General features: G+C 35.7%; 2 protein-coding genes across 2 annotated transcripts; both read left to right on the forward strand.

Annotated features, from left to right (window-relative positions):
• The first annotated feature begins 474 nt into the window (after positions 1–474).
• LOC135081200 (ataxin-10) lies at positions 475–9,795 on the forward strand. The gene is made up of 8 exons (XM_063975947.1): positions 475–716; positions 858–1,723; positions 2,252–2,386; positions 7,289–8,138; positions 8,460–8,604; positions 8,960–9,023; positions 9,325–9,386; positions 9,555–9,795. Exons 1-8 carry the CDS (start codon positions 559–561, stop codon positions 9,678–9,680), a joined length of 2,406 nt encoding a protein of 801 aa, XP_063832017.1. The 5' UTR covers positions 475–558; the 3' UTR covers positions 9,681–9,795.
• A 195-nt stretch (positions 9,796–9,990) lies between these two features.
• On the forward strand, positions 9,991–11,335 carry LOC135081201 (UPF0587 protein GA18326). The gene is made up of 3 exons (XM_063975948.1): positions 9,991–10,330; positions 10,647–10,766; positions 11,142–11,335. Exons 1-3 carry the CDS (start codon positions 10,081–10,083, stop codon positions 11,255–11,257), a joined length of 486 nt encoding a protein of 161 aa, XP_063832018.1. The 5' UTR covers positions 9,991–10,080; the 3' UTR covers positions 11,258–11,335.
• The last annotated feature ends 1,507 nt before the right edge of the window (positions 11,336–12,842 follow it).

A 12,842-nucleotide genomic window follows, 5' to 3' on the forward strand; every position in this document is an offset into this window, starting at 1 on the left:
GAATATTTTTTTTGCAATCGTAAAGTCAAATTACGTCAAGTTTTCGACAAAACGTATCAGACGACTGATACGTTTGGTGATCCTTAGGGGCAAAGCATCGTTTAATTAATCTCTCTAGCAGCGACAGTCCAAATTCAAATAACGATAATCCATAAAACAATATAAGTATCTAAGTAAGACGTAAGATTTCCGATTTTAATAAGACTTCTTAATTTCTTTATCTTACTTCGACCAACTGAACTACTAATTTAGTAGAATATTTTATTGCTGGCTACTTAATTTTTGTCTATGGAAAACTTATTTTTTTTCTATGCTTTTTTACTTTTTTATTTATAATGATCGAGAATACGCTAAAGAATGCTGACATAAACATCACAAAAATATTTAATTTGGCATACATCACTCCAATAAAAATGTTTTAATCATCGTTACCTTGATCGATAGCCTTAAAAAGTAAATTGTCAACTCGACTCGCAGTCAGTCAGCTGTCAATGTCAAAAAATATTTTCTCGTTTTGCTGCAAATGTAGAAATTTTGTTTTTATTTAAATTCTCGACAATGTCGCGAGATAAAAGTGTATGGTTTGCCGAGGAAATATTATTAGATGCCAAACTTATTAATTTTCAACTTGAGACAGGAGAATGGGACGCCGTAGAAGAAATGTTGCGAGCTGAAGCGCAACTTTCTAGAGACGCAGAAACTGGTCGATTGCGGCCGTAAGTCTTTTTATAATAACCTTGTTATTACATAAAATATTATTTGAAAATACCGGTTAATATATTGTCGATGATATAGCAAAAGTTATTTAAGAATTATAGAATACAATTATTTGTTTACGTGCTGTTATTACTTTGCAGGAAGAAAGCTTCTGAATACACATTGCGGCTTATAGCTGAAGTGCTGCATATAATGAGGCTGGATGTGGAGCAGGCGTCATACAACCGAAGCACCCTCGCTGTAGCGGAGCAGTGCCTCAGGCTAGTCCGCTCCTGCGCCGCGGCCGGCACCAAGATGCAAACTTACATCTCCAAAGAACTCTCCATCTTAGATTCGATGCTCATCCTCGCAACGGAATACCAACATCCCAATGTTGAATTCTTGAACGAAGAACTACAGAAAAAGTATGAAACCTGCATGACAGTGCTCATCCAAACACTAGGAAACTTAGTCGTCAACAATCCCTTCAATCAAATTATGATCTGGAACAAATTTGACGCGATCATACTCAACTGTTTGGTCGGACAAAACGATAAGATCGCTTCTGCCGCTGCCATGATAGTTTACAATATTCTTTTAGGACAACCAAATGTGCTGCCTGATGATGTTACACTGCTTAATTCTCTAGCCTACATGTATAACAATGGGAACACTGAATATCCCCATCTAATCATAGAATACTTAATAGGCGTTGAAAATACTTACATTGAAAAACTGTTTTCAAAGCTTGAACCCGAATGTCGCATGCTGGTATTGAATTTGGCGTATAATATCTTGATGTCAACGGAGTCCCAGGATATAAATGTGTCCGTTAATTTTGTGAAGTTCATGGCACACGAGTTTAAGAGTAAATCGGACTGTATACTGAAGACTGTTGATAAGTATGTGACGGCTATAGAGCCACAAGAAGTTGTGTTTTTGCTGGAGATCATAGCTACGGCTTCTAGCATGGATGCATACATGGACTGCTTGCAAGGAGACACTTCATTATTTATCAACTGTGCATGTAAGTCAGCATTTTTAAAGTGTGATAGGGAAGTACCTAAATAAATTTGTGTAAAGAGAAATACTGGCATTTAGTGTGGTTGTAATCTAAAGTAAATTAAATAAAACCAGCCCAAGTCAGCAGTAGCAGACTTAGACAGTCTTGTAAGAAAACTTTGATGTCACTGGAATTTACCAGTTTCTTTTGCTGCTCAATATTTGGTAATTAAACCAATTTGGTCATATTTTAGAATTATTTAAATTATGTATTAATTTATTTTCTCCTGTTTAAATTGCAATTTATTTATTTTGGCCAGTTAAACAAATAGTGCACACCTGGATAGTAGCACAACTCAAAATAATTAAAAATTGAGTTATAGTGATTATCATAATCTGTGTCAAAAACTACCTACCCTACTTGTTGTTCCTGTAATAAAATTTAAATTTAACTACCCCTTATCTAGTTTATTAGATATTGTCTAACCAGCTAACAATATTATTATGTGTCAACATTTTTTGATTTATGTATTTTTAACAATTTTATTTCCAGTCCTGTTAAGAGCTATTCACAAGCTGGGCAAGGAGAGCAGCAACTTCTTCTCGTCCATCAACAAGCTGTATGCTGCCACCGGCAAGCAACTGATCAACGACGAAAACCTTATTAATGCTAACATGCACAATGAGAGTAAGTGATGTAATATAAATTGTTTGTGTCTCTAGATTCTGCCTCACTCCCTCTGATTATGAAAATTCCCGTTATGTCTATTTTTTTGGACATGAGCAAAGCCTTCGATTTTGTGGATCACCTTAATCTACTGACAAAGCTGGAATCGGTCGGTATAAGAGGGACTACACTTGAATGGTTTAAAAGTTATTTACAAAACAGACAACAATGCACCGAAATAACAAAAATTTTAAAATCTGGAAAAAGCTACAATAAACAAATCTTTAGATCTAAATTTAGAAAAAACGAGTACGGTGTACCACAAGGGAGCAATCTAGGACCCTTGCTATTTTTGATCTACGTAAATGACTTACCTCTGGCTACAGCACAAAGATGTATCTTGTTTGCTGATGATACAACAATTATAGTCAGAGGTGAGGATATTGGCGAATATGGGATAAATGCAAACAGGGCCTTGGTGGATGTTATAGCATGGTTAAAGAAAAATAATCTGAATGTTAATTTATTAAAAACAAATTTTATCCAATTTCATTCATACAGAACACGACACAGAATATAGACATAAATTACTTGGACGACAATATAACGGAAACAAATAGTGTAAAATTCTTGGGGCTACATATAGACAAATACTTGAATTGGAAGGGCCAAGTCGATTCTATATGTAAGAGACTAAATCGTTTCGTGTATGCATTGAGACGACTCAGGAATACTGTGTCACTCGAAGCAGCAGTAACAGCCTACTATGGCTATGTTTCCTCAGTCTTGAACTATGGCCTGGTCCTGTGGGGCAATTCCGTAGATATTGAAAGGGTGTTAAAGCTCCAAAAAAAATGCATACGGGCTATGACCTATGCACTGCCTACGGACAGCTGCAGACCATTGTTTAGAATACTCAAAATTCTTCCGCTGACTTGTATGTATATACTGAAGGCGTGTTTAATGGTAAAATCACACCCAGAATATTTTCAAAAAGTAACAGAGGTTTCTGTCCGGCCGCAAAGAGCGCAGTACGTAAATCTCCTGTACCAACCACCATGTCGTTACGATATTTACAAAAGAAATGCATATAACATGTGCATTAAACTATTTAATAATCTTCCTGACTATATTAAGCTGCTACATGGTAGGGAATTCAAAATAGGGTTGACAAATTGGTTACATACAAATTGTTTTTATTCACTTAAGGAATATTATGACTGGAGGAATTATTCTGACTAAGCAAATTAGGTATATGTTATTTAAATTTTAATTAATAATAAATTGACTTGTGTAAAACATTTAGAAATTAGGTAGATGATATTTAAATTTTGATTAATAATAAATTGACTTATGTAAAACATTTGCATGCTGGTTCATATCTGGCGAATGTGTCCTGCTCCATTTCATTATGTAACATCTAATGTACCACATTCTGCAAATAAATAATTTGAATTTGATTCTTCTAAAGCAAATTCTTCTAGTTTAGTCCAAGAAAAGCCTCTCTTCTCTACGATAAAAAATCGTAACCTAATCTTCGACTTCCGAATAAAGACGTATCAACGCACGATATAATTGTAATCCATAATAGTAGGGAATTTAGTGCAAGAACCCCTCCACTTTGGTATAGAAGGCTCATTTTTGCAACAGTGGTTCTTTGGGTCCCCCTGAGTGGATTTCCGTCGGTAGACATCGGGAGCCCCCCCTGTGGTAGCAGGGGGAGGGGGGGCAAGTTTCCTTCTGCCGCGCTTCACTCTAAGGCCCATATCTTTAAAACTATTAGTATTAGGGCAAGTGTGGTATCATTTTCAGATAACTAAAAGATGGCGAATTCATTTCTAGAACAAACTTTTTGCCTTTTCATACAAAAAAATAGAAATATTGAGCAAAATTCACAAAAACCAAAAAGTATTTTTTTAAATAAACGTCGTTTACTTTTAAACCACTGGAGATAATCTAATAAAAAAAATATGTCCTGAAAGCTACATTTATCAGGATTATAAATATATACCATTGTATGGTACTTTTTTCGCAAAAAGTAGGTGAAAAAAATTTTTTCTTCAGGACACAGCGGGCGAATTTTATTGCGCATTGGAAAAAAATATTTATTTTATCCATGAATTCATACTATTTGGTTCATAAGCAAGTAAGGATTATTATTTTAGAATTTATTTAGAGTTGCTGGCACATCAATCTACCATGATTAGTATTTTTTCTTCAATTGATTTTGAACTCTATGTGAGAGACATAAGGTTGAAAATAGCTTAAATACATTTTAATATTGAAAATATCATAAGAAGAAAGCACTAAATAAAGAACTTGAATATGTCTAAACGTCTAATGATTATTATTATTTTAATTAACACTTTTATTTCTACATACTATAGTACAGTGATTTAATGGAAAGGTAAGTGTGAGGAAAATGAGGATTGATTGGCTACGGTTCTGATCATTTTAGTTGATTTTTCAGACAGCACCAGCTTCACCAGCACTACTTCTTGCACTCACATCTTACCATTTCCAGGAAAGCTTTGGCAGCTACGGGCAAATCGGTCCATAAGTATAGGCTCCATGTTGCTATCGACTCTGGTCCACCCCCAACTAGTCGGATAAAGGGAAGACTGAGTCGTTTGTTTGCAACTGATCCTATACGCGAAGCCCTTGATATACAAAATTTTGAATAACTTGAAAAAATCCTAAGGATAAGATTACTGCCCTTGATATACTGCCAGAACAAAACAAAACCAATGGATTAATAAGATAAGTGGAAAAAAACAGTGGATTGTTAAATGGATCGATCTTGAACAAGAGACGACGAAAAGAGGACCAAAATCCCAACATAACAGCCTAATCTGGTTTACTGACAGCTCCAAGATGGCCTTTTTAACAGGAACGGGCGTCTACTGAAACACTTCGAATTCTGTGAACGCATAAGGAGGAAGAAGAATTCTACGCTATAATTATGTGTGCACTAAAGAACAGGGGCGTAAAAAACGCAATATTTACATCCTGAGCCACAGCCATGGCCATAATATGGCATGAGGTATGCTTTTAGATAAAGGTACTATCAGTTCTGACCAAATAGGTATGGTCTCTGACCTTGTCTCGCTAAACTGTCGGCTCTCTCATTGCATTCGATCTGTGTATGTCCAGGTATCTCACATCAGGTCCCCCTTCCGAGTTTGTTCATCTTTAAGATCTCAACGTTCACTGAGGCGATGGCTTTGCTTGAGTGCTGCCTGGCTGGCTCAGGATGTAAATATTGCGTTTTTACACCCCTGTTCTTATATCCAAGAAGCACAGGGCTGAATGGGAAAGCTCCAACGATATAAGCCTCTCCAAATCATTCCTAAAGGGAAATACAAGGTCATGGAGAAAACTCATTAAGCGGAAATAAAAGGTCAGCCCAAGCAATTACGGGTACGCAAACTGGGCATTATGGAACGAACCACATATCCACAAAATGGGCCTAACTACAGAAGACAGCTCTCGAGCATGACGTGGAATACATGTGGGGTCCATGAAACACTTAATACTCTAAGATGAGTCTGCTTGGGTCAGCATATCCGGCATCAGAAGACTATTAGGTGACTTCCACTCAGATGCTTAATTCACCTAATGGATAGGATTTTTTTGGATGATAAGGAATAAAAAAGGAAGCATAAAGATCCTAATGAGTCGCTGTGGACTACGCTTAGGTGTGGCCCTACATAAGATAACCCAGACAGCTTTGTATCAGCATTGGCTACTGGCAGTATATTAAGGAGTTCGCGTATAGGATCAGTTGCAATTGCAAGCAACCGACTCAATCTTCCCTTTACCCGACTGGTTGGGGGTGGACCAGGGTTGATAGCAACATAGAGCCTACATGGACCGATTTGCCAGTAGCTGCCGAGGCTTGCCTGGAAATGATGAGATGCTAGTGCAAGAAGTAGTGCAGAAGCTGGTGCTGTCTGAAAAAACAACTAAAACGGTCACAGCCATAGCCTTTGTGCTAAAAATATCTCCCGTACTATGATTGTCAATCTCCATTTTCCTTACATTTGCCTTTCCGTTAAATCACTGGTACAATAGTATTTTGAAATAAGTCTTAATTAAAATAATAATAATCATTAGACGATTAGACATATTCAAATTCTTTATTTAGTGCTTGCTTCTTATGATATTTTCAATATTAAAATGTATTTAAGCTATTTTCAACCTTATGTCTCTCACATAGAGTTCAAAATCAATTGAAGAAAAAATACTAATCATGGTAGATTGATGTGCCAGCAACTCTAAATAAATTCTAAAATAATAATCCTTACTTGCTTATGAACCAAATAGTATGAATTCATGGATAAAATAAATATTTTTTTCCGATGCGCAATAAAATTCGCCCGCTGTGTCCTGAAGAAAAAAATTTTTTCACCTACTTTTTGCGAAAAAAGTACCATACAATGGTATATATTTATAATCCTGATAAATGTAGCTTTCAAAACATATTTTTTTTATTAGATTATCTCCAGTGGTTTAAAAGTAAACGACGTTTATTTAAAAAAATACTTTTTGGTTTTTGTGAATTTTGCTCAATATTTCTATTTTTTTGTATGAAAAGGCAAAAAGTTTGTTCTAGAAATGAATTCGCCATCCTTTAGTTATCTGAAAATGATACCACACTTGCCCTAATACTAATAGTTTTGAAGATATGGGCCTTAGAGTGAAGCGCGGCAGAAGGAAATTTGCCCCCCCTCCCCCTGCTACCACAGGGGGGGCTCCCGATGTCTACCGACGGAAATCCACTCAGGGGGACCCAAAGAACCACTGTTGCAAAAATGAGCCTTCTATACCAAAGTGGAGGGGTCTCCATACAAATCATTGCACTAAATTCCCTACTATAATAATTATATTTTATACATTAAGTTATTTCATTCAATGTTCCAGTACCTCTCTCCAAAAATGACTCAGCCGACAACATGCTGTCTTGCAACGAAACAACTTCCGAATGTACCGAATCAGAAAGCAGTGAGCAGTACTTCGAATGCAATGACAACGCACCGTACATGGAGCGTATGGAAACCATCAACGTCATAGACAGTTTGCAACAGCCTTTCAAATTCGCTGACACAATCAACAAAAATGGGAAAAATGGCAGCGCTGAACGCGATTCTAACGTCAAAATCGACAACGACCTCTCCAAAGTAGCTTACAAAAGAAGCAGCTCGGTTCCGAAAGCTGATGATCGTTTACAACACTTGCCCACTAGAAGAATCAGCTTAGAACACAAGATAGACATAGGCGATGACACGGAACCACCGTTGATCATCGATTCCATGTCTCCTAGTGGCAGCATGAACACTATCGCCGAAGTCATCCCTGTAGCCCTACAGCCAAGGTTGGAATTAACTGGCGCGAGTGGTACCGACTCCCAGGAGAGCTCGCCAAACGATCCTCCTACCGAAATCCATTTGATAAAAGACGAGCTCAAGTGCGAAGTAAAAGCGTCGCCCAGCGAAATATCGCCACCTCTAGCAGACACATTGCCTGAAACCGAGTCACAAAAGCAATCTCCAGATACGCCAAAAGAAGTGAAAAAGAGTCAAAACCTATCTACAGACTTTGACTTGAGTGAGCAACTGCAGAAAATCTTGGGAATATCCTCTGAGAAGACGCGCGGGGACAAAGACGCGGACAAGAAGAATGAACCTGCGAAAGAGGTGAAGATTTCCGATGAGAATCTCGTGAACAAGGTGCCCTCAGTCAAAATTGATTCGCCTGAAGGAATCAAGACTAGGTAGGTATTTCTCATTATGTTAAATCAATTTAAAAGAACTATATTATGCATACTTTCTCTTATTCCGATTTTGATATAAAAACAAGTTTGTGAGGATGGTTAGGGATGTCTATGATTATTTCACGAAAAACGCATTTTGATGCCACATTACTATAATGTCTATGCCTCTGTTTTTTATTGATGTAAGCTATAATCTAAATAAGACCCCTTTTACGCAATCCCACATAGGATACCATAATAAACTTATTCTCCTATGTCAATGTTCTTTTTAATACCATATTATTATTTGCTAAAAAAATAATGACTTGTTACGCTTTATAGGCTGGGCGCGGTGGACATGAGCTCCCCCAAGAAGACGGTGACGCAGGTGGAGACGGTGGAGCGGCACGTGGCCTTCGGCTTCAAGGCGGCGCTCGTGCGCACGCTCGCCAACCTCTGCTGGAAGAACCAGGAGAATAAGAAACAGGTGGGCACAGTTATTGCGATAAGACCGCTTAAATGCTTGTGAAGTTTAACCCCTTACAGGGCTGGATTTTGAACATTATTGGTCCGGTTTGAATCCCTAGACAAAGTTGAAAAGGTAATCAGCTCAGACGTTTTTTGTGAGTAGTGTATTGAAGCGACTTCAGAATTATAACTGTCTAAATGTAAAAAGAATGGTACATTGTCTAGTCCCTCTAGACTCGTTGTTTCACATCTCTTTATTACCATGTGTACCTTCCATAGTCCATCAGACTTAAGCCATTAATATTATACAATCATTTTTGAGCAATTATTTAAGTCTTTTTTGTCTAATTATGTAAATAATATGTGTTTTTCAGATGCGAGAGTTAGAAGTGATTCCAGTTCTGATGGACTGCTGCAACATTGACGCGCGAAATCCACGTATCCTTTTACATATTTTTTTAATTTGAAAATAACATTTACAGTAAATAAATGGGAGTGAAAGTTTACAAATCGTAACTTGATGACATCAAGTTATAAAGATTACAAGTAATTTGCTCGACGATATGTGTGATGCATGATAATGTTTAACATTTCGTAAGGAGTTCATTTGTCGATTTCTCTTTCACTTACATGACTATCAATACTTTTTAAACTCATGTATGTATTACATATTGCCAAAAATACTGCTACTATAATATTATGACTAAAAATTGTTTCCTTACATTTTAAATATTAACAGTAATCATGCAATGGGTCATATTCGCTGTCCGGAACTTATGCGAAAACTGTCCAGAAAATCAGGTAAGCTATAATTCTTAATTTAATACAATAACCTAATGAGCTAAATTACCCTATCGAAATTAGGATTTGCCGCTTTCTTATATCTCTAATTAAAGTACTTTAACGTACGGTTTATGTGTTCAGTTTGCGTGTAACTTATATTAAAAAGTGTATGTTCTGGTTTTTCAGGAAATCATTTCTAAAATGACGTTGCAAGGTCCAGTGGACAACGAAGTTCTGCAAGAGATGGGCCTCACCCTTCACACCGATTCCCAGGGCAATTCAATAAAGGTCGTCCCGCTGCCAAGGAGCTAAGTCAGTCATAAATATTATACCTACGTTGTTAATATTATATAAATCTGCTTATAGCAGGAAATCATGTAATTTATTATTAGAAATGCCAATACATAAGTATCCATAAATTACACAAGGCGTAATTATTCTAAAATCCTCAAGAGACTAGTAAAAAATTTTTAAGTTCGGGATTGATTTTGATAATTTTTGATGTGTCTCAGTATTGTCCAAAAAGTGCACTTTCTGTTACACGATTAACGGTATTAAGTAACAGAAACCGTTATTTGGAAGTAAAATTTCTGAACGAAAGGGGAATGACCTATTGACATTGTCAGTTTGACATTTCGTTTGTTGTGCTGTATTTATCAGCTGTATTACTGCGTGTTTATTTCCCCAAATCCTGTGAAAATACGCCTTCAAAATGGTCAAAATAGCTCTGCAGATCAAGGCGACACTCGAATGTATAGATAAGCTGTACACCAACCATCCTCACTACCAGTGGTTTCTGAAACTGCGGTGTAGCTACTGTGGGGAGACTTCTGGCAAGTTCCACGACCTCACAGAAGCAGACAAGGTGCCGCTAAAGCACAACAGGTCCGAGACTCATCTGCTGATAAAATGTAAACTATGCTCGAGGGAAAATAGCATGGATATTATTGAAGGAACCAACGGTAAGTGAATTTTAGGTTATGTTTTCATAAATAAATAAAGTTTGTGATAATCAGATCGGCAGTCATTGTTAAATCGAAGGAGATCCTTAAAACCTAGAGAGAATAGTCATGTATGTAATATACCAATAGATATATTAATTAAAGAATAAAATGTTGGAAGACGTCCTGGTTAAAAATAAAAAAAACTTAAGTATATTTTGATGTAACATTAGTATCATTACTGAATCTCTTCCTATCAATTAATTTTTATTTTATTTCTTGATTTGCCCCTTATTACCTTATTTATTACAACTTAACATTGTCTGTAATTTTTTAGGTGTATTCACAAGTGACGATGCAAACAAGTTCAAAACCATTGTGATGTTTGACTGCAGAGGAGTAGAACCTATCGATTTTGAGCCCAAGTCAGGATGGATTGCTGAGGCAGAGAATGATGGTACTATTGCTTATTTTTTCCTTTCAATAACTTTACTCATACTTTATCTCTGCATCACCTTTAATATTTTATTTTGTATGTGCATGTTAAATATTTCATTATGTAATTTTGTTAAACAATGTATGTGACTGTGTGCGGTAAATAAATGTTTACTTACTTTACTAATTCCACCCTCTTACAATATTTTATGAATTTTTATGATACAATGTTTTGAAAAACAGTTCAAATTACACCCAGAAAGAAAATACATAGTTTTGATAATTGCTTTTTCTATACTACTTTTCTATAAATTTTTGTAAAATAATATTTCATTAAATTACTTATTTATGTGGATGTTTCTTTGCATTTATAGAAATTAATGTTTTTTTTTTCCAGGCAAAAAGTTTGAAGATGTGGATTTAAGTGAAAAAGAATGGGCTGATTATGATGAAAAGAACCAAACCTCAGTTGGTGTGTATGAACTCGAGTGGCAATTCATCAAAGTCAAGTAATATTAAGTTTATCTTTATTATTGCATTTGTGAAATACATTTAATGAAATATTTAATAATAAATTATGTTAAGTATCTATTTGCTTTGTATTTTTTATAAATACACACAATCATTTGACTGACTGTTATATGCAATTATAAACTTTATTTAAACATAATTATTAAATACATTATATCTATTATAAAATTATATCTGTCTAGATACTGTTACATGTTAATTAACTTATAGTTTAGAACTTTTTATTTGTCTGGTCCTGTCAAATATAGATTAACACTTTTGATTAATTACAATATTACTATTATAAATATCCTTGGAAATACACTATATTAAATTATCTTGTTTCTCTATCGCTATATGGTGGGGACAACATCATCTTATGTCGTGGGACAAAGTTGTACCTACATATACGAAAATAATACGATCATTTTTGTATTTGGCTATCTCATTAGGCCTACCCACCTACCCCTATGAAAAGCGATTTCCGCGTGCTTTATATGAGATACATGTATGTAACACTAGCTGTTGCCCGCGGCTTCACCCGCGTGAAATTCAGTTTGGCACAGATCGTCGTAAATTATAGCCTATGTGTTATTCTGGGTTTTAAACAATCCGTCAAAATCCGTTCAGTAGTTTATGCATGAAAGAGTAACAAACATCCAGACATCCAAACTTTCGCATAATATTAGTAGGATTACGGGATGAAGTAACGCAAATACCGACTTTGTCACCACCCCATAAATTCTTTCTGGAAGAATCCTTAGCCAAAGAGAAACGTCAATCGTTTTAATTGAAAGAAATGTGCGTATACTTACCGCCGCGCCAAGTGGTCTGTAACGATTTCAAGCGCGCTTCCTTGTGCCGTCATTAGAGAATCGCCCCTCAATAACCGGTCGGTTACTTATCAATAACATAACATTTGGTAGACGTAATTTAACATAAATAATAATAAAACTATTACGCGCCAATTGCGTATAAATACGTAACGTGTCCTTATATGACACACAATAATAAGTTCGCCTTATGTACACAGTTCTATGTGCATGTAAGTTTGAAAATAAAATCAATAAATAAATAATACACTATAATATCGTTTTTAAGTAACTGTTTTATGTTATTTTCTTATTAATGTTATTATTTTAGTTTATTTAGTTTATGTTAACTTGTTCTAAACTTTACTAGCCAAGCAAGATTTCGATGCTTATTATTGATCATAATAAAATACCTACAAGCCGCATTATAAAAAATCATAAATCAGCAGTTTACTTACAGTTCACAATAGTAGGAAAACAAAGTGTTCTAGTACATATAGCACAAGTTTTACTGCATTAAACTCGTATACATTCCTGTAGGCTTAATAAAATCAATTTGTCTTCCGCTCATTCTCAGAGGGAATTAACTAAGGAAGAAAAATGGTATTCCCAATTTTTGTTTGTCTTACATAAGATGAAATTGACATAATCGAATTGCATGCCGTCTCTTTACATTATTATTTAGTTAGAAAACTAATGAACACATTACCTTATTAGCGAAAGCAATTAATCATTCGCCGCGTCTCGCGGGGTGAGTGACACGCCGCCGTATAATT

The sequence above is a fragment of the Ostrinia nubilalis genome, chromosome 19 (assembly GCF_963855985.1).
Source record: "Ostrinia nubilalis chromosome 19, ilOstNubi1.1, whole genome shotgun sequence".
Taxonomy (NCBI): domain Eukaryota; kingdom Metazoa; phylum Arthropoda; class Insecta; order Lepidoptera; family Crambidae; genus Ostrinia; species Ostrinia nubilalis.

Coding starts and splice junctions, on each gene's coding strand:
- LOC135081200 (XM_063975947.1), top strand. CDS start 559: ATGTCGCGAGATAAAAGTGTATGGTTTGCCGAGGAAATATTATTAGAT. Junction 8,139..8,459: donor CCTGAAGGAATCAAGACTAG/GTAGGTATTTCT, acceptor TACGCTTTATAG/GCTGGGCGCGGTGGACATGA. Junction 9,387..9,554: donor AAAACTGTCCAGAAAATCAG/GTAAGCTATAAT, acceptor CTGGTTTTTCAG/GAAATCATTTCTAAAATGAC.
- LOC135081201 (XM_063975948.1), top strand. CDS start 10,081: ATGGTCAAAATAGCTCTGCAGATCAAGGCGACACTCGAATGTATAGAT. Junction 10,331..10,646: donor TATTATTGAAGGAACCAACG/GTAAGTGAATTT, acceptor GTAATTTTTTAG/GTGTATTCACAAGTGACGAT. Junction 10,767..11,141: donor TGCTGAGGCAGAGAATGATG/GTACTATTGCTT, acceptor TTTTTTTTCCAG/GCAAAAAGTTTGAAGATGTG.